Raw genomic sequence first — 22,229 nt, forward strand, 5'->3', positions numbered from 1 at the left:
TGAGGCCTAATTCATTACTTCTTATGTTATTTAAAAGAAAGATCTCTGGATTTTTTGATATGTTATTTTTTGTGATTTTATTTAATATCTGATTTAGATCTTCCCAAAACGTATTCACTTTTGTACATGCCCAAATTGTATGTATTGTTGTTCCCATTTCCTTCTTACAGCAAAAATATCTATCTTATAATGTTGGACCCCATTCTTTTAAATTTTGAGGAGTGATATATAACTTGTGTAACCAATTATACTGTATCATGCGTAACCTTGTGTTTATTGTTAACTAATATGACTACACCTCTAGCTTTTGAATAATATGATGCTGCCGCTACGTATCCTACCCAGTCTCTCTTTAATTTGTAATGTTCCACTTCAGTTAGATGCATTTCCTGCACAAATGCTATATGTATTTTTTTCAGTAAATTTAATAGCCTCTTCCTTTTAATTTGGTTATGTATTCCATTAATGTTTATAGTCATATAGTTCAATGTGATCTTGTATCTTGTTTACACCTCTTTTCTACTTCCTCACCACCTCCATCCCCTTTTCCCATTTTCATCTCTGTTTTCCCTTTTTAAACTCAATGTATGACAACATATTTAAAACACAAAATACTCCAACAATTCCCACGCCCAATATTACCTTAACCCCAAATGCCCTCCCCCCACCCCCTCTGAGTTGCCCCCTTATCCCTTGCCGGGCAACCACAACTTCCTTTTCCATTTGGGTTGCGATCTTACTTGCATCAACTGATTTCACAGTGACGGTTATTCTCTCTCTCTCTCTCCCCCCCCCCGTGAAAACATTTTTTTTACACATATAACAAAGCTCTCTCTTTTTTTCCCCTTACTTCCTTCCTTCCCCACTTTTCCCTCTTTAGTTCTTTACATATACATTATTTTTACATCTTTATATATACTTTATCACCTTTCTTCATTCTTATTACATCTCTTCATCTATCTCTCCTTTTATCCTGCAAACGCTCTGCAAATTCTTGTGCTTCCTCTGGATCCAAGAACAGTCTATTTTGCTCCCCGGGTATAAATATTCTAAGCACGGCTGGATGTCTTAACATGAATTTATAACCTTTTTTCCATAGAATCGATTGGGGGAGGCTTTCTGAAATTCGGAAAAATCTGAAATTCAGAACACACTGTTCCCCTAAGGGTTCCAGATAAAGGATCGTATATCTGTACATTACTGAACAGAAACAGAATCTTTGGTCCATCTAACCCATGCTGAACTATTTTTATACACCCAGGCCCATTGATCTGAACCCAGATCATAGTCCTCCATACCCCTCCCAACCAAACTTTTCTTAAATGGTTAAATTGAGCCTGCATCCACCAGTTCTGCTGGCTGCTCATTCCAGTCTCTGAGTAAGGAAGTTCCCCTTAATGTTCACCTTAAACATGTCACCTTTCACCTTAACCCTTGACCTCTCATTCTTGTCTCACTCAATATCAGTGGAAAAAAAACCTGCTTGCATTTACCCTATCTATACCCCTCACAATTTTATTTACCTCTATCAAATCTCCCTTCATTCCCTGACATTCCAGGGAATAAAGTACTAGCCTATTCAACTTCAAGAAGGAAAAGTTCTCCCACCCCCACCGTCCTTTCTTTCCTCCTCCCCTACATTTTTATTCAGGCACCTGCCTGATTTTTGGTCATATCTTGACAAAGGGCTCAGGCCCAAAATGTTGGCTATATCTTTGCTTCCTGTGGACACTGTGGGACCTGCTGAGTTTCTCCAGCACGTTTTGTTCACAATATTCCAAATTTGGCCTCATCAATGTCTTTCACAACTTCAACACAACATTTCAACTCCTGTACTTAATACTTTGAAGGCTAATGTGCCAATAGCTCTCTTTATGACCCTATTTACCTGTGATGTCACTTTCAAGGATATTCAAAGTTCTGCTTATTTGCTATTCATTGGGGCAGCTCCACCTTAAATTGTTGCAATCATCAGTGGACTTGTTAAAAGGGGGTAGGAATTGTGGGAGAGTAGCATTGGTCAAAGTTCCCTGGTATATTACCTGAAGTTGTAAGCACTACATGGGGTCCACTTCCATAACTTAGGTGAGTAATCCTCTTGCCGCACAAAATTTCGATTTTCCTGGGCTCAATTGTGCTCTGGATATCCCCAGTTCCTAAGCAACCACTGCAGTTAGTCCCAAGGGTAAACACCTATTGAAAAATAAGTCTCACTTTGAATTTAGTCTGCAATTCTTAATAAATTTAAAGTGGTCTTCAGTAGCAGATTCAACATTAAAAACCAAGAGAATTTTACACATGATATTCCAACATATTTAATTTTGATAGTTCATCTTTTAACAATTTTTATGCAAATTCATAACCATAGCTAGAAACAATTCAGTTATCTGTAACGTACACTGATAATAATAACTAGCTTATTATTAAGAACTTTAAAACCAATAATACATAACATTAGTGGAAGCAAATAAGAAAAATAGAAATATTGTAAATCTGAAATAAAACAAAAATTGCTGGCAATTTTCAGCAGGTCAGGCAACATTTGTAGAGAAAGAAATAGAATATTCCACGTCAATATCCTTTCATCACATCTTGTGGAAATTCAGCTCATGTAGTAGTCTATATCTATAGAAAACAAATAAAATTGCTACATAAAGGAGACTGTTTGACCTGCTGAGTTTCTCCAGCATTTTGTGTTTAAACAAACTGCAAAGGCTGGAATCTGAAACAAAAGAAAAATTGCTGAAAGTACTCAGCCAGTCAAAAACAGATAAACCAATTAATGTTTTGGGTCAGGGTTCCTACCTGACCCGAAACATTAACAGGGTTCTCTTGCCACAGATGCTGCTTAACTAGCCTAGTTCTTCTAGCATTTTCTGTTTTTGTTGTAGCGGTCTAGGTAAACTCCTAGACTTGGGATGGCCAAACTGCGGCTCACAATCCACATGCGGCTCTCTGACATATAACGTGCAGCTCGTGGAAATGCGTTGGCTGAGACAGGAATCGTACAAGCTAGTGCTCACAATGGTGGTTTTAGTGGGTGTGGCTTGCGATTGAAAATATTTGATATGCATGCTGTATATATGCGTGTAAGATTGTTCCCCCTATTTTTGGCCTGGCCACGAGCTCCCGACACCCTGAATCCCATCTCTCGCCCATGATCCGGCCGCTCACACACTGGAGCTCCCAACACCCTGAACTCAGACTTACCAGTCGCCCACCCATCTGAGCTCCCAGCCGCCCACCCATCTGAGCTCCCAGCGTCCCAAACAATACAGGTATTTACTGCGGTCAAAAATAGTAATAATCGACCCCTAAATTTTACCCTAAAAATTCGTCCACCAAATTTGATTATTACATATGTATACGCGGTATATGCACTTTTTGATTACTCGAACTAATACAAATTTGCAGTTTAAAAACTACAAACATGCATGTTATTACCTACATGTATTTCTTAATATTTACATTAAAATTCTGCAACAAAATGTGAGAGTAAAAATGTGTTTGTAGTATTTTTTCATGTCTTGCAGCTCTCAAACATCTGAAGTTAACCATATGTGGATCTTACATTAAGCAAGTTTGGCCACCCCTGTCCTAGACCAAATACAATGTTTGTATCTCTCTACTATTAACTGAGCTGGGAAATACGCTAAAAAAAAACCTAATGCCAGCTCCACGAAATTTGAAAATGAAATGACTGGATATCTTAAAGAAAGGACATTACCTCATCATTTTCTGTAACATATAGGGTTTCATTACCAGACATGCCAAACACACACGCTAGGCGAATGGAGCAAAGGTCTTGTGGTGGAAGCAAGGCAAACATTGGCCACTTCCCTACATCCAACATGGCAATGGTCTTTCAGTGAAACACAATACAGTGTGACAAACAAGTCCTGCAAACAAAAAGCAACAAGAATCATCTCAGCACTGCACTTATTTTCTGTTTTGTTTTAAACAATTCAGCACAGTTGTAGGCCTGTTTTGATTCATGAAACATGAGCTACCCAATTAAGTTTCCAACCCCATACATTTTGGAGAGTAGGAGAAAACCGGAGCACCTGGAGGAAACCCACGCAAGTCATGGGGAGAACATACAAAACTACTTACAGATAATGCCAGATTTAAATGCGGGACGCTGGTGCTAATAGCATGGTGTTAACCTCTACGCCAATCTGAGATTATTGTAAACTTGGATGAGGTGAAAATAACAATCCACTGAATATAGTTTTAATTCCCTAATATATTTCCCAATTCAATGAAAAACATATGCCACCCACAAAAACAAAAAGGGGCATTTAAAGTACCTTTTGGTGGCACCTTTACTGAGATGAATGGAGAATGCTAATTTCTTTGTTCAGATTAATCATAATTTAGGAATCCCAGGAAAAAAAAGAAAAACAAGAAAATCCAAGTTCCATTTAAGCTTTAGTCTTTGTATTGATATAAAATTAAGGTTAATGTCTTTTTATCAAAATGACAACAAATTAGAAATCAAGATGTTTTAAATTGGATGGAAGGGTGGATGAAAGGGCAACACCGAAAAACACCTCTCCATGGCTGCTGCTAGGCTGGCAGTGTATTTCCTGCATAATTCAGTTTTTATTTCAGATTTCCAGCATCTACTGTTTCTTTTCTCTACTTTTGATGTGTAATTATGAAAATGGTGGCCTGTTTAACTGGATTTCCTAATCACCTCTAGGCCCCTTCAAACTGCCGTGTAAAATCCGGTTAGCGCCCCACTCACACGGCATTTAGAAAGAGTCCAACCCTGTCAGTGCAGTCCTAATCTAACTAGGTCCCTGACCTACCTTAGAGGTAGTAAAGGAACCCAGTTAAACTTACCTAGGTCGAGTGCACAGGTGATTTGAACAGGTAAATGGAGAACCTGGTTACTCTGGTGACATCAGTGCTTGCGCGCTGGCATCGCAGAGAAACCCCTGGCTGAAGTACCTGCCGCAATTGAGGGGAGAGAGGAGTCACTGCCGTGGGGCTCAGTTTTGGGGGGGAAGAGAGGGGGGTGCCACAATCGGGGGTAGGGGGGGAAATGAGGACACTGCTGCGGGGTGGGGGGGGGTGGGGGAGAGTTGGGGGGCGTGAACTGCCGCTGCTGCGAATGCCACTCCAGTTCACAGTGACAGCTCAACATTCGCGTCAGTGGGACTTGCTGGGTGGGGGCACAATTGAGAGGTGCATGTCGATTGCCAGTGACTGACAGGGGGTGGGGGGGGGGGGGGGGAAAGCAGGGGAGACTGACTACCTACAATTCCCATGAATGCGTGGCATGTCATTCACTGCGTCATTGTGGGGGTGGGATCCCCCTTAAATCGTTGGGTTGGCAATTTAATGGGTCGATCCCTCTGCACTTTAAAAGGTGCTTCCAGCATCTTTGCCCCAGTAATCGCACCTGGGTCCCAATGGGGCTACCCAGGTGCTGCAGTTTAAAAGAGTCTTCTGAGGTAGGTCAGGAACCCTTTCAAATTGCCCCATAACTGGGTCCTTAACCCCATTTTACATGGCATTTTGAAAGGGCCTTGTGTGTCCTGCTGCTACACGTGTGACCGAGTTTTCGTTGCCTCCTTACACACTGAGTACCCTAAAGCAGGTGCTTCAATAGAGGTACAGTAAATGCGCAATTACATTGAGCAGTTTCTCAAACCACTTCCACCGTCGAGGATACATAGACCTTCCATCTGCCATGCATATTTATTAGAACATCGACAAATCCAGGTCACGTGTAATTCAACCTCAAGTGCAAGGTGTGCAAACTCTCCTCTCTCTAACAAATCTACTTCAGACTGCGCACATCCTGTCAGTGCTAGTTTTTAAATGTGACGTTGGGTCATAGGCATCAGCTCACACTCGAGTTAGAAATACACACTGCGCCTTATTTGCAGTAAACGCTATTTACTTTTTAAGCAAACACAAACAAAGCATGTTTCTCGCTGACTCCTATAAATGCAAAACTTACACTCGGTTAAATTAAATAGAAAGCTCAATTGCACACCGGCGTATTTGAGGTGCAGGCCCGACTCATTACTTCGTCAGCCCTTCCTCGCCTCGACTCCACCAATCGCGCATGGAAGCTGCGCCGTCCAAATCTCGCGCGGAGGGAGGGAGAGCGCGAGAGGATTTCGAGGGAAGTCTGGGCATTCGAATGAGAGCGTGAGGGTTCGAGTGACGCGACTCACGGTCGAGGGAGTCTGCCGGCACTGCGGAAGAGATGCTCCAGGAAGTCAGCCAGGCTCGCAGCGGCCCAAAGCATGAGTTTGTCGAGAAGACTGGGGTGGGGAGGAATCGGAAGGGGAGAAGTGCAGCGGATCAACAACTGCAAAAGGTGTTAATTGGATATGATAAGAGGACAGGAGAGAGGAAAGGTGAGAATTGAATGTTGGCTCTGTGAAAGGAGGGAGGGAGATCATTCCTGTCTCCTTTCCTCTAGCTCTCTCTCTTCCCCTTTTCCTTTCACAAAGCCAAAATCAATTCGCACCTTCCCTCGCTCCTGTCCTCTTATCATATGCAATTACACCTTTTGCCTGTCAGTATGTATTTCTACCCTCTCCCATTCCCTTTCCCCCGCCCCCCCCCCCCCAGCCTTCATACAGACACGCCTTTTTTTACTCGTACCTTGAGAAAAGGCTCTGTCCTGTAATATATCTTTATCTCATTTGAATGCTGGGAGACTGCATGAGTTCCTCCAGCATAGCTGTGTTTTTATGAAGAAAGATTGAAAATATCAACGTTGTTCATTCACTATGCACAAATTTGTGGCAGTGAGCAGTGAAAAAAGGCTGGTATTTGGAATGGAAAAAGTGATATGTGCCTATGTTGGATAGAGTGCGTGAAAGAAGACCTTCAAAGCAAATGTTAAGCACCTGAATTTCTGGATAAAAGAATGTTCCTGTAGTGAGGATGAAGTAATGCAAAAAGTGTGTAATTCCCGTGTACATGATCCTCCAAAAAGTGTGTAATTGCCGTATACATGATCCTCTCGAAGTTGGCTTGCTTGTTCACACAGAACCAAAAAAAGCCGGCTCTGAGTCAAATATCTTTTCTTTGGCTTGGCTTCGCGGACGAAGATTTATGGAGGGGGTAACTGTCCACGTCAGCTGCAGGCTCGTTTGTGGCTGACAAGTCCGATGCGGGACAGGCAGACACGGTTGCAGTGGTTGCAGGGGAAAATTGGTTGGGTGTTGGGTTTTTCCTCCTTTGCCTTTTGTCAGTGAGGTGGGCTCTGCGGTCTTCTTCAAAGGAGGTTGCTGCCCGCCAAACTGTGAGGCGCCAAGATGCACGGTTTGAGGCGATATCAGCCCACTGGCAGTGGTCAATGTGGCAGGCACCAAGAGATTTCTTTAGGCAGACCTTGTACCTTTTCTTTGGTGCACCTCTGTCACAGTGGCCAGTGGAGAGCTCGCCATATAACACGATCTTGGGAAGGCGATGGTCCTCCATTCTGGAGACGTGACTCCACCACTGAAACTACCTACCTACGTGGATTGAAGACAGGTAGGTCTAGAGCCCCAATCCACCTTGCGATTCTTTCACACACCGCTTGAAAGGCAGATAAAATCTGGCTTTCAACCTCTGTGTAAAAGGGGCTAGTGATAGTGTGGGGGGGGGGGGGGGGTGGGTGGGAGGAGATGCTAATGGAGACCAGAGAAGTCGAGGTTGATACTGATTGGTTGGAGGGTGCCCAGATAGAATATGAGGTGTACCTCCAATTTGCAGATGTCTGGTCTGGGAGTTCATGAGACCATGGACAAATCTATCGGCATAAGACTGGGGTGGGAATTGAAATGAGCTGCCACAGGGAGATCCCCACTGTTGTGGTGGACAGAGCTAAGGTGGTGAATGAAGCAATCTACCAATCTGCGTCTATAACCATATAACAGTTTATGGCATGGAAACAGGCCATCTCAGCCCTTCAAGTCCATGCCAGTTCACTCAAACAACTCCGCTAGATCCCCCCGTCTATTCTCTGCCCATAACCCTCCAACCCCCTCTTATCCATGTATATATCCAGCCTCCTCTTAAATGAAAGAATTGACTCTGCCTCAACTATTTCCTCCGGAAGATTATTCCATTCAGCCACCACTCTCTGAGTGAAGAAGCATCCTCTAATGTTTCTCCTAAAATTTTGCCCCCTTACCCTCAACTTGTGTTTTTTTGTTTCAACCTCCCCTGCTCTCAGGGGGAAGAGTCTACTTGCATCTAGACTATCTATTCCCTTCATAATTTTAAACACCTCTATGAAATCCCCTCTCAACGGTCTACGTTCCAATGAATAAAGTCCTAACCTCTTCAATCTTTCTCTGTACTCTAGGCATTTTAAGCCAGGCAACATCCTTGTAAATCTTCTCTGCACCCTCTCCACCTTATCTATATCCTTCCTATAATTTGGAGACCAGAACTCAACACAATACTCTAAACCTGGCCTCACCAACGCCTTAAACGGTCGCAGCATCGCTTCCCAGCTCCTATACTCTATGCAATGATTAATGAAGGCTAACATACCAAATGCTTTCTTAACCACCCTGTCAACATGGGAATCCACCTTCAAGGTATGATGCACCACAACTCCAAGATCTCTTTGTTCTTGTGCATTCCCCAATATCCTCCCCTTTACTACATATGTCCTATTTTGATTATTTTTTCCAAAATGAAGCACCTCACACTTCTCTACATTAAACTCCATCTGCCATCTTTCAGCCCAATTTTCCAGACAAACCAAATCCCTCTAATCCCTGAAAACCTTCATTATCCACCACTCCCCCTATTTTCGTATCATCTGCATATTTACTTACCCGGTTAACTACCCCATCGTCCAATATAATAATATAAATTCTCAGATGTAGAGGAGACTACATCAGGAGCACCGGATGTAGTAGATGACCCTACAGATTCAGAAGTGAAGTCCTGTTCTACTTGGAAGAATTGTTTGGGGCTCTGAATGGTGATGATGGAGGAGGTGTGGCTGCGTGTGGCACTTCCTACAGTCATAGAGGTAGGTGCTAAGGGGGTAATTGGTGAGAAGGGAGGAATGGACAAGGGGGTTACAGAGGGAGGTGCCCTGTGAAAGATGGAGAGGGGACGAGTGGGGAAGATGGGATCACATTACAGGTGGCAGAAATGTTGGAGGATGATGTGTTGCATGTAGAGGTTAGCAGGGTGTTAGGTGACGACAAAGGGAAGCCTATCTTGTTGCATGTAGGGGCAGAGGGAGCAAGGGCAGGTGTATAGGAAATGGAGGATGTGTGGGTTAAGGCCAAGTTGATAATAGTAGAGGTGAAGCCATGTTTTTGGAAGATCGCTTCATTCAGCACTTGGCTCTGAGTGTCACGATAGGGGGGATCTCCCAGTGGCAATGCATTTCAATTCCATGTCTTATTCCTATGCTGACATGTCTGTCCATGGTCTTATACCCTGTCAGACTGGCACACATTAAAATTGGAGAAAAAACATTTCATTTTCTGTCTGGGCGTGCTCCAACCAGATGGCATTAACATCGACTTCTCTGGTTTAAATTAACCCACCACTACCCCATCCTCATCTTTCCCCTTGCCTTATCCCTTTTCTCCTTTCTTGTAGCTCTGTCTGTCTGTCTCTCTCTCTCTCTCCTTTTCTCCAGCTCTGCATTCATAGAGCCACCCCTCCCCTGATGAATTCTCTCTTTTCCTCTCCTGTCCTCATATCCATCTCCAATTATCATCTTTTGTCTGTTGGCCAGTGATCGTCCCCCTGCCCTTTCTTTTCTCCCATAGCCTTTTTTATTCAAGCACTTACATGTTTTTTTTTGCTCCTACATTGAGAAGGGCTCAGGCCCAAATGTTGGTATGTGACTTTCATAGAGTGGGCTGCTAATGTTTGAAATGGTGGCCCATGGGTTGTCTGTATGATGAGGGGAGAGTGTACTAGGTATCCTACTGCTGGGAGGCAATTTTGTAAGCAATGAGGTTAAGGAGTTAGTTGGGCGGGGGGTGGGGGGGGTTCTCCACATGGTGGATCTAAAGAATCATGACACCTTGCTCCAGCTGATGAATGTGTATGCCTCAGCCATGCAGAGTGAGAGGCTGACCATCTTCCAGCAGCCCTCACTGTTGCTGGCAACATCTAGGCTGTCGTTCTGGCTGGTGACTGCAACTGCAGTCTGGCTGACAGCAGCCCAGAAAACTCCTCCATATTCTTGACGGCGACAGTAAAGGTTGCATAGTACTGGGGCATCTTCAGCAACCCTGCAGATGGAGTACACCCGCAGACTACCTGGTTGCGATTGGACGGCTCAGTCTGATCTTGGATAGAATTTGTCTTCTTGTCAAAGGCCTTCATGGTCAGAAACTCTGATGTCATGCCTGTGTTATTCTCTGACCACTGCCTCCTTCATTGCCTCCTGTCACCTACAGGAGGTCCAGAAGGTAGATGGAAACATGGAAGCTGAACATGAAGTTGCTGATCCCAGAGAGGAACTAAAGAATGCATTTGTTGGTTGAAGAACCATGAAACTCATTTCACTTCAGGAAAAACAAGAGGTTAGAACCATAGAACATTACAGCACAGAAGCAGTCCTCCTTGGCCCTTCTTGTCCGTGCCTGAAGTGCCAGTTGATGTAGTAGACAAAGACGATGTAGTCAAACAATAATCATGGCTTTTATTAGCAGAAACTAATGGTACAATAATGAAAGACAATGGGTGCATACACAGTTATATCCAAGAGGAGTGTCTTTAACGGTAGTGATAATGCACAGCCAATGTTAGTAAGGTAAGGCAAGCCGAAGGGAAGACTGACAGCTCAGCAGAGATTCACCACAGTGCTGAACCATTTTTTTTTGTAGTCCTGCTGACCTGCACCCAGCCTATAGCTCTCCATGCCTTTCCCATTCATGTACAGATATACCCTGACTTAAGATGTTCCGACTCAAAAAATATTTTGAAGTTACAATGATCAGAATCTGTTTTGAACAAAAGTAATGGGGTCCACCTGTATTGTGCTTTGACAGGCCCAATGCCATTTTTTAAAATAAAGTGATTTGGAATGCATGCACAGATTGCCGTCGCTGGGGAGGGAGAGATTGAAGAGAGCAACAGCAATGCATTCCAAATCACAACATAGGTTGTGAAGTGACGCCGCTGCCCCTAGTTATCTGGCTCCACCTTGGCCTCCCAGCAGCAGCGGGAACGTCAGCCTCCTGGCAGGGACAACACAGGATACTGACAGTACAGGTAGACCCCAACTAACAATAGTTTAACCTTATGATGTGAGTCCTGGATCGGAATCCCATTGTAAGTAGGGGTCCACCTGTACCAGTCCAAATTCCTCTTAAATGTTAAAATTGAGCCCACATTCACCACTTCAGCGGGAAGCTCGTTCCACACCCCCGCCACTCTCTTTGTGAATAAGTTCCCCACGTATTCCCCCAAAACCGTGTCCTCTAGTTTGTATCTCACCTTTCTTCTTTTTCTTTTCTTTGGTTTGGCTTCGCGGACGAAGATTTATGGAGGGGTAATATCCACGTCGTTTGTGGCTGACAAGTCCGATGCGGGACAGGCAGACACGGTTGCAGCGGTTGCAAGGGAAAATTGGTTGGTTGGGGTTGGGTGTTGGGTTTTTCCCCTACCATCTGTGGAAAAAGCCTATATATGTTTTCTCTATACCCTTCATAATTTTAAACACCTATTGAATCTCCCCTCATATACTATGTTCCAGGGAATAAAGACCTAACCTGTTTAACCTTTCCGGGTAATATTCTAGTAAATTTTCTCTGCACTCTTTCTATCTTGATATCTTTCCTGTAGTTAGGTGACCAAAACTGCACACAATACTCCAAATTTGGCCTCACTAATGTATTATATAACTTTAACATAATATCCCAACTCCTACACTCAATTCTTTGATTTATGAAGGCCAATATACCAAAAGTTCTGTTTACAACCCTATCCACCTGTGACACCACTTTCAGGGAATTGTGTATCTGCATTCCCAGGTTCCTCTGTTCTACTGCACTCTTCAGTGCCCTACCATTCACCATGTATGTCCTTTCTTGGTTTGTCCTTCCAAAATGCAACACCTCACACTTGTCTGCATTAAATTCCATCGGCCATTTTTCTATAGCTGGTCCAGATCCCTCTGCAAGCTTTGAAAACCTTTGCTGTCCACAACACCTCTAATGTTAGTGTCATCTGCCAACTTGCTGATCCAATTTACCACATCAGCATCCAGATCATTGACATAGATGACAAACAACAATGGGCCCAGCACTGATCCCTGAGGCAACCATCCACCACTATTCTCTGCCACTGGCATAACTAGAGGGGGAGCAGGGGGTGGAACTTTTCAACAATTTTTTAACTCTTTAGTTCCTTTGTGCGATAAAAGACAAACCTCATCATTTATTTTATTGTTTTTTTTAAACTTTATGTCATGATCTTGGAAGAACTTTCTGGATTCATTCATTACTTAATTCGACCAACCACCCAGTGTTTTGAAATGTGTGCTCAGTCTCCTATGATGCGCAGGTGGCTGCTGGCAGCCTGGTATCTGGGAACCAAAACAAAGCATGATGTCATCACCTCTGACATTGGATGATACCATGGAACTTCACCTTATTCATGTCACAAGTTATAACCCAAGATATAGGCAAGTTTCACACATAATTACACTATCACTGAAATGTGAAATTAATGAATGTAGAATACAATTATATATACTATAGCTAGGTAATTAAATATTTTCATAATCTAAGAGAAATGAGCATGTGTTTACAAGCCAAAACATTTCGGCACCCGTTTCCTTGCTCTCCTATCATGATTAATGAATTTAAAATTATTTGGTATGCATTTTGGCACCTTTTTTATGTGTTTGCTCCCCCAACTTTAAAACCTAGCTATTTCCCTGTTCTCTGGCTTCTCCCATCCAGCCATTGTCAAATACAGTTCACTACTTCACCATGAATACCAAGTGTCTGAAATATCCTGACTAACCTCCCATGCAGGACCTTGTCAAAGGCCGTGTAGACAACAACCACAGCCTTTCCTTTATCAATTTTCCTCATAACCTTGAAAAACTCTTAAGATTGGTTAAACACTACCTACAATGCACAAAGTCATGTTGACTATCCCTAATCAGTCACTGACTATTGAAATAATTGTATATCTGATTTCTTAGAACACCTTCTGATAATTTGCTTTTTACTGACTTCAGACTCACCAGCCTATAATTTCCTGGGTTACTTTTGGAGCCTTTTTTTTTTAACAACATGAGCTACCTTCCAATCCTCTGGCGCCACACCCATGGCTAAGGAAATTTTAAATATTTCTGCCAGAGCCCCTGCAATTTCTACTCTAGTGTCCCTCAAGGTCTGAGGAATATCTTGGCAGGTCCTGGGGATTTAGCCATCCTTATTTCCTTTAAGACAGCAAGCATTTCTTCCTCTTTGATCTGTATAGGTTCCATGACCTCTCTTCCTTTCTCCCCATGACTCTGTGCCCTTTTCCTTAGATACATAAAGTAGTCCCCTCATTTCAGGGCACCATAATGTCTGGGTCATTTGGTTTTATAGGTGTTTGAGTACTTGGGTATGTTTAATTGATTAATTCGTACAGGTATAAGAGAACTACGTGTGTTTCTAACTTTTAATCAGTTTTGGAGTTTGTAGTTGCTATGTTTCAACATGAGGACTAGAGTTGTGCCAATGAAAGTTTTTTTTTAAAAAAAGCCAATCTGAGGCTGAAAATCAAGAATAAAACAGTAAGAAACAGTGCCCAAACCTTAGGATTTCCAATATCAACACTTTGCTCTTGCTATCACTCTGATACAAGTTCATCTTGGTTTCATCTGTCAACAAGACCTTTTTCCAGAATTCTGCAGGGTGCTTTAAATACTTCTTGGCAAACTGTAATCTGGCCATCCTTTCTGTGGCTAACGTGGTTTGCATTGTTTCATGAAATCTTCCACAGACAGTAGTCAGTGACACATCCACACCTGCCTCCTGAAGATTGCTTCTGATCTTGTATGTGGAGGAAATGTGGCCTCCCTGCCTGTCTGGAATGTGTGAATTGTGGGTGTTCAGGTGTTCTCCCTGTCTGAAACTTATTCGGAAGTCACATCACCTGTCAATCAAGGTTGGACTCCTGTCATCCATTAATGCACACCTTATTGGCTAATTTAAGTTACCTAAGGTCATTATTGGCTAGGAGCACAAATTGGCACTATATATAACACTAATGCACAGCACATTCTTTCACTCTGCCTCATGGTCCAAGCCCCAGACATTGCTCCATGCCGTGCCGATACTGTGGACGTCGCTGGAAGTGTCATGGGTAAGATGTGAACTACACTGAAGCTGAGCCGTAGTTTGTGATAGATCAATACTTACAGAGAGCCGCAGCATCGCCCCAGCCCTCCCATTAACAGAAACAAATACCTCATGGGGTGGGTGCTTCAGGAGCTTTTATTTAAAATCACAAATTGGCTATCTTTAAGTCCCTCTGCTCCTGGCTTTAGTTACAGGGTTCCAAGATAGGCATTTCTGGCACCTGTTTCAAAAGAACATGAGCAGGAATGGCATCCTGGTGTTGGACGACAGCCCAGGAAAACAGGGTGCCCCAGGTACACCCAGGATATACGTCTGCTGGCCTGCCCTCACCTCACCATGGGATATCACAATGACGGCCATCTGGGCACTGTGCTTAAGGAGCTCCCAAGTGTGAGGCCAAGGCATGGGATGCACAGGCCAAGGAAAGGCTCTGGCACCTGTTGGATGACCTTGTACTGCCTGCTCACAGACACTGGTGGTAAGGGTGCTCATGTTTTCTAGACAATCTAGGGAAACCAGGCTCGCGATATGGTGACCAGATAAATTTTTTTCTCTACCATCCTCTCTGATACTGGGGAGCAACTCCCATAGCATCTTGCTCGATTGGAAACAGCAACCCTGTTTGGTTAGGAGGGAGCTGGTGAAGTGTTGTCATTGAATTTGATTATATGCCTTATCCACCATATGGAAGGCACTTGTACGCATATATTCATCCATTTTTTTTTTCCTTTTTTATAGTTAAAACATGCATAGAATTATTGATTTTCTTCGTAGTGAATCCAGAATAATATGACTTCCAAGGGGTGGAATTTTGCATGCAGAGGAAATGTGGTCTCCCTGCCTGATTGGAATGTGTGTATTGCAGGTGGTCACGTATCCTCCTGCCTGAAACTTATTTGGAAGTCACATCACATGTCAATCAAGGTTGGACTCCAGCCACTCATTAGTGCACACCTTGCTGTTGACTCATTTAAATCACCTAGGGTCATTATTGGCCAGAAGCACAGATTAGCACTGTATTGAATACCAATACACAGCACATTCTTTCTCTATGCCTTGTAGTCCAAGCCTCAGAGATTGCTTTATGCCATTTTGCTACTGTGGACATTGTTGGAAGTGTTGTGGATAAGGTGTACATACACTGAAGCTGAGCCGTAGTATTACAATAGATCAATACTTGCAGAGAGCTGCACCCCTGTTGGTAAGGGAACTGTGTGTGTGTAAGAGTCCCTGTTTGTGAGTGTGTACTTAGTGTGTGACTATTGTCCAACCTTCTTCTCTTTTTTTTTTCTTTGGCTTGGCTTCGCGGGCGAAGATTTATGGAGGGGGTAAAAGTCCACGTCAGCTGCAGGCTCGTTTGTGGCTGACAAGTCCGATGCGGGACAGGCAGACACGGTTGCAGCGGATGCAGGGGAAAATTGGTTGGTTGGGGTTGGGTGTTGGGTTTTTCCTCCTTTGCCTTTTGTCAGTGAGGTGGGTTCTGCGGTCTTCTTCAAAGGAGGTTGTTGCCCGCCAAACTGTGAGGCGCCAAGGTGCACGGTTTGAGGCGATATCAGCCCACTGGCGGTGGTCAATGTGGCAGGCACCAAGAGATTTCTTTAGGCAGTCCTTGTACCTCTTCTTTGGTGCACCTCTGTCACGGTGACCAGTGGAGAGCTCGCCATATAATGGACTGAGGTCCTCCATTCTGGAGACGTGACCCACCCAGCGCAGCTGGATCTTCAGCAGCGTGGACTCGATGCTGTCGACCTCTGCCATCTCGAGTACTTCGACGTTAGGGATGAAAGCGCTCCAATGGATGTTGAGGATGGAGCGGAGACAACGCTGGTGGAAGCGTTCTAGGAGCTGTAGGTGATGCCGGTAGAGGACCCATGATTCGGAGCCGAACAGGAGTGTGGGTATGACAACGGCTCTGTATACGCTTATCTTTGTGAGGTTTTTCAGTTGGTTGTTTTTCCAGACTCTTTTGTGTAGTCTTCCAAAGGCGCTATTTGCCTTGGCGAGTCTGTTGTCTATCTCATTGTCGATCGTTGCATCTGATGAAATGGTGCAGCCGAGATAGGTAAACTGGTTGACCGTTTTGAGTTTTGTGTGCCCGATGGAGATGTGGGAGGGCTGATAGTCATGGTGGGGAGCTGGCTGATGGAGGACCTCAGTTTTCTTCAGGCTGACTTCCAGGCCAAACATTTTGGCAGTTTCCGCAAAGCAGGACGTCAAGCGCTGAAAAGCTGGCTCTGAATGGGCAACTAAAGCGGCATCGTCTGCAAAGAGTAGTTCACAAAGAGTAGACACAAGAGAAACTTGTCCGTGAACTGTCCAACCTAGGTCTGAGGTAAATGTCTATATCGTTGTTGAAATGAAATAGTATCATTTGACGTTCTCTCCATTTGTCTCCCATGTGTTAAAGTTACATGTGATTATAACACTTGTGTCCAGACTCCTCTCTCTGTGAACCCACCAAACCTGATACTCTTCCCAACATGCCAGATCTGTTTGACGTGCGATTGGAGATTTTTTTCTTCCTTATGATGAGAATTCTTCTGTCATCAGCAGTGGAGATCTTCATTAGAATACCAGTCCCTTTGTGATTACTGAGCTCATCAGCATGCTCTTTCTTAATGATGTTCCAAACTGTTGATTTTTGGTAATCCTAAAGTTTGGGCAATGTCTCTTACTATTTTATTCTTGTTCTTCTGCCTCTTAATGGCTTCTTTGACTTTCATTGGCTCAACTCTAGTTCTCACGTTGAAAAATGGCAACTACAGGTTCCAAAGGTGATCAAAAGCTTAGAAGTAAGCCAAGCTCTCTTAGATCTGCTTCAATGCAACAATTAAACATGCCTGAAAAATCACAAACCTATATGAAGCCAAATATCCCAAGCATTATGGTGCTCTGAAATGAGACTACGTATAAAATGTGCAGTGATTTCTACATGGTCAAACTAAAATGTATGCAAATAACCTTGCATAAAATTTGGAATGTGCACTTTAATTACATGTGAATTGTTTGATTACAAATTTAAAACTGTGGAGCATAGGGGCAAATTTTTTTTAAAAAGTGTCTTTGTCCCATATATTATGGAGAGCACTTTATATGAGCAGTGCAGCATAGATAAGGTAAATAATAATAAGCCTTTTTCAGGAGACAGATTGAAAGAGGACCTGAAATATCTCCCAGGGTGTTTGAATTGTGCTCACATTGAAGTGATGAGCAACTCATTGAATGGTGTCTCAATTAACATACTTCTGGCTCCACTTCATTACTAGAAGATTCAAGTGAGGTATCCCATGTTACTCAGTGACCGTTAGGACAAAGGAGGCACAGAGAATTTTTGGAATCAAGCTATTTCCCTAATATCCAAAAATATATCTATCTCTGAGCCAGTTTGCATAGCCTGACATTTTCAGGAGCCTGCCCAGATATGAAGGATGAATCTTGTGGACAAAGGCTACCCAGATCTTTTGCCCCATCTCCATGCTCCAAGCTCTCTGGCAAAGCATTGATATAATGAGTAATGGACCAACAAGATTTGTAGTGAAGAATGCTGGAATAATATACAAAACTGCTAAAGGAACTTAGTGCCACCAGTCCCCTCACAGTGAGATTCTCATGCATTCATTAGTCCAAGAGGAGTCATCGAGTCATACAGCATGGAATAGGCCCTTTGCCTCGACTTGTCCATGCTGACCAAGTAGGATTTTGGGCTAGTCCTATTTGCCTGCATTTGATCCATATCATTCTAAGCCCTTCCTTTATATGAATTATCCAAATGTATTTTGAATACATAAAGAAGATAACAGCTGTTGTCCAAGGAAGAGCAGTCAGGAGATCTGGGCATGAGATCCATGCAGGAAGATAAAAGAGAACAAAGAATGGTCATGAGGGATGTTCCTGCACAACACTGCATAATTTCATCATTCCCTTATGAAAAAGAAGACAAAAGTCAAGAGAGATCAAAAAGGATTCTGCTATAGATGATTCTCAGAAACACTTCATATTTACTAAGTTTTCCTGCAGAACAAGTGGCCCTATCCTACCTATGTTGTTGTCTCGAGTACCAGTATCTTTGGCTTGGCTTCGCGGACGAAGATTTATGGAGGGGGTAAATGTCCACGTCAGCTGCAGGCACGTTTGTGGCTGACAAGTCCGATGCGGGACAGGCAGACACGGTTGCAGCGGAAAATTGGTTGGCTGGGGTTGGGTGTTGGGTTTTTCCTCCTTTGCCTTTTGTTAGTGAGGTGGGCTCTGCGGTCTTCTTCAAAGGAGGTTGCTGCCCGCCAAACTGTGAGGCGCCAAGATGCACGGTTTGAGGCGATATCAGCCCACTGGCGGTGGTCAATGTGGCAGGCACCAAGAGATTTCTTTAGGCAGTCCTTGTACCTCTTCTTTGGTGCACCTCTGTCACGGTGACCAGTGGAGAGCTCGCCATATAACACAATCTTGGGAAGGCGATGGTCCTCCATTCTGGAGACGTGACCCACCCAGCGCAGCTGGATCTTCAGCAGCGTGGACTCGATGCTGTCGACCTCTGCCATCTCGAGTACTTCGACGTTAGGGATGAAAGCGCTCCAATGGATGTTGAGGATGGAGCGGAGACAACGCTGGTGGAAGCGTTCTAGGAGCTGTAGGTGATGCCGGTAGAGGACCCATGATTCGGAGCCGAACAGGAGTGTGGGTATGACAACGGCTCTGTATAGGCTTATCTTTGTGAGGTTTTTCAGTTGGTTGTTTTTCCAGACTCTTTTGTGTAGTCTTCCAAAGGCGCTATTTGCCTTGGCGAGTCTGTTGTCTATCTCATTGTCGATCGTTGCATCTGATGAAATGGTGCAGCCGAGATAGGTAAACTGGTTGACCGTTTTGAGTTTTGTGTGCCCGATGGAGATGTGGGGGGGCTGGTAGTCATGGTGGGGAGCTGGCTGATGGAGGACCTCAGTTTTCTTCAGGCTGACTTCCAGGCCAAACATTTTGGCAGTTTCCGCAAAGCAGGACGTCAAGCGCTGGAGAGCTGGCTCTGAATGGGCAACTAAAGCGGCATCGTCTGCAAAGAGTAGTTCACGGACAAGTTTCTCTTGTGTCTTGGTGTGAGCTTGCAGGTGCCTCAGATTGAAGAGACTGCCATCTGTGCAGTACCGGATGTAAACAGCGTCTTCATTGTTGGGGTCTTTCATGGCTTGGTTCAGCATCATGCTGAAGAAGATTGAAAAGAGGGTTGGTGCGAGAACACAGCCTTGCTTCACGCTATTGTTAATGGAGAAGGATTCAGAGAGCTCATTGCTGTATCTGACCCAACCTTGTTGGTTTTTGTGCAGTTGGATAATCATGTTGAGGAACTTTGGGGGGCATCCGATGTGCTCTAGTATTTGCCAAAGCCCTTTCCTGCTCACGGTGTCGAAGGCTTTGGTGAGGTCAACAAAGGTGATGTAGAGTCCTTTGTTTTGTTCTCTGCACTTTTCTTGGAGCTGTCTGAGGGCAAAGACCATGTCAGTAGTTCCTCTGTTTGCGCGAAAGCCGCACTGTGATTCTGGGAGAATATTCTCGGCGACACTGGGTATTATTCTATTTAGGAGAATCCTAGCGAAGATTTTGCCTGCAATGGAGAGCAGCGTGATTCCCCTATAGTTTGAGCAGTCTGATTTCTCACCTTTGTTTTTGTACAGGGTGATGATGGTGGCATCACGAAAATCCTGAGGCAGTTTTCCTTGGTCCCAACAAAGCTTGAAAAACTCATGCAGTTTGACATGCAGAGCAAACTCTGCAAACCAGTATATTACACAAGTAAATAGCCAAGACTAGATATATGTAAAATGCCACAAAAATACTGCTTTGTAAATTCACTTAATTTCTTGTTACACATTGATAAATTAGTTCCTGTTTTTATTATTTGTATACCTTGACTGGACAGCTTAGTATTTCCTGATAAATGATATCTCACTTAAAGCACTTACAACTCTGCACAATATCCACTTCCTCTCTGTAAGCATCAACAACAGTTAACCTCATTGGCTTACTAATGAATATCACTAGTCATTACCAGGACAGCAGAACAAATTGATATGCAATGGATTGGAAAATACATTCAAGAATTAACATTTCAAACCACTGATGTGAAACTTGCTTGATCCAGATGAACTGTCTAACTGTTTCATGATTCACAGTGAGAAAAGACTACTGAAATCTCAGGAGAAAAGTCATTTTATCCTGGTCATGGAATCTCTTTTCTCACTAATGCTATCTCATATTACATGATACTTCTAATCTTGTAGCTTTGAGAGAAGAGGTAGAATTGAGTGGTTGCTTTATTTCTCCATTAACATCTTATTCTGGCCTTTGATAGAAGTCCCAGCTTCATAGAGTATTTGGAAAGCAGACTGAAGAGGAGAGAACAAAAATTCAACAAACTTATTAGATAAAAGATCACACTTATTTATTATCTGAGTTACACGACAACTCTGGAATCAGCCATATTTATTTCTCACGTGTTGGCTGCAATATGCCGAGTCAGTCTCAGACATTTGAAAAGTAGACCTCGCCATGTGATGGTAATCAGATATAACCTGGAGAGAATTGCCTTGAAATTCAGAACATGAGTGTCCTCAGCAAGTGACACATCAGTGGATATACATTGATGTCAGCAGCTGCCAGACAATTGTGAATTTTTTATATACAATGAAGGAATTTGCATGACATAAATGAGAATGTATTTGAATCTGTTCGTGGATTTAAAATTATTTATAACAATGTTCAATTTAAAATAAATAATAAGAAAATAATGACATTTGCTTTCAATGCACTCATCCTGGTCACATATTTTGACCACCTTGTAAGTGGGTTTCAGTGGCCTAGCATTACTTCACAATCTTTTTGAAGATTGCCTCATTCATTTGATCTGTACATATATTCTTAATCACCTTGGGGAACTCTTACCCTGAATGGGCTAGCTCCAGACAACTGGTGCTTATTAATTGAAGGGATGGAAAACAGTGGAGCATGGGTGTATTGCCTGAAAGTAATAGGAAGTAATTACTAGTATCTGATATCAGGGGTAGGGTGGTGAAGAGGGCCAGTAATGTACCAATCCTGCACAGAAAATGGTCTCTTAAGGGATTGAATGGATAATGGGGCAATCACTGCTTTGCTGGCACAGACCACATAATCAACATTTCAATTTCCAGACTTGAAGCCAAGCCAGCTGACGGACCCTAAACTATATACATTTTCATTCCTCTCCTTAGACTCAGATCATTAACAAGAAGTGTTTGATTGGAAATCATGTGCCACTGCTTCTGTGTAAGAAGGTTGAGTTCCTAGTGCAGTATTTAAATTTAGACATACAGCACAGTAACAGGCCATTTCTGCCCTTGAACTCTTGCTGCCAATTTATACCCCATTAATCTACACCTCCGGCACTTTTTTAACTGTAAGAGGAAACCGGAGCCCCCAGAGAAAACCCACGCAGACACGGGGAGAATGTACAAACTCCTTACAGACAGTGTGGGATTTGGCCCCCGGTCCAGTCACGATTGCTGGCCCTGTAAAGTCATTGCACTACGCCAACCATGCTGCCCATTACTGCTAGTGCAAGATAGCAATCTGTCAACATATGTCTTCACTCTACTCAGACAAGAAATCACTCTGGTCATGTGCACTATTTCTCCAAAAACAGCTAGCTACTGATTTTTCAATCTAGAGAACTGCTAGATGCTCATGAGGTGAATCTCCATGCCCACTAAGACTGCAAATTGTTCACAAATGGCACCTACTTCTCAATGAGGACAGCAATTTACTCACGAGTAGCATCTTGATACCTTGATCATTAATGGCCTTAAGAGCTTCACACCACTCTCACATGATGGAGTCTAGACCTCTCCCTGGATCAGTGTGAAACTCATTGCAAGTAGTAGGACACTGGCTGTCAGG

The 22,229-nt window shown here is 43.4% G+C and overlaps 1 protein-coding gene across 17 annotated transcripts in view; it reads right to left on the minus strand.

Annotated features, from left to right (window-relative positions):
• LOC138738776 (RCC1 and BTB domain-containing protein 2-like) overlaps positions 1-22,229 on the minus strand; it is a 241,865-nt gene that overhangs the window by 138,771 nt on the left and 80,865 nt on the right. For 8 of the 17 annotated variants that reach the window (XR_011341726.1, XR_011341732.1, XR_011341731.1 and 5 more), the window contains exons 1-3: positions 5,975-6,085; positions 3,728-3,899; positions 2,043-2,193 (exon numbers count right to left, since the gene is read on the minus strand). Coding sequence is in view for 9 of the 17 variants with exons in the window: in XM_069889675.1 (XP_069745776.1) it covers positions 2,043-2,193; positions 3,728-3,853 (277 nt within the window). In the remaining 8 variants the exon portion in view is untranslated. Of the gene's footprint in view, positions 1-2,042; positions 2,194-3,727; positions 3,900-5,974; positions 6,103-22,229 lie in introns of those variants that run through there. The other 9 variants (XR_011341728.1, XR_011341727.1, XM_069889682.1 and 6 more) reach the window with 5 other exon arrangements.

The sequence above is a fragment of the Narcine bancroftii genome, chromosome 7, assembly GCF_036971445.1.
Source record: "Narcine bancroftii isolate sNarBan1 chromosome 7, sNarBan1.hap1, whole genome shotgun sequence".
NCBI lineage: Eukaryota > Metazoa > Chordata > Chondrichthyes > Torpediniformes > Narcinidae > Narcine > Narcine bancroftii.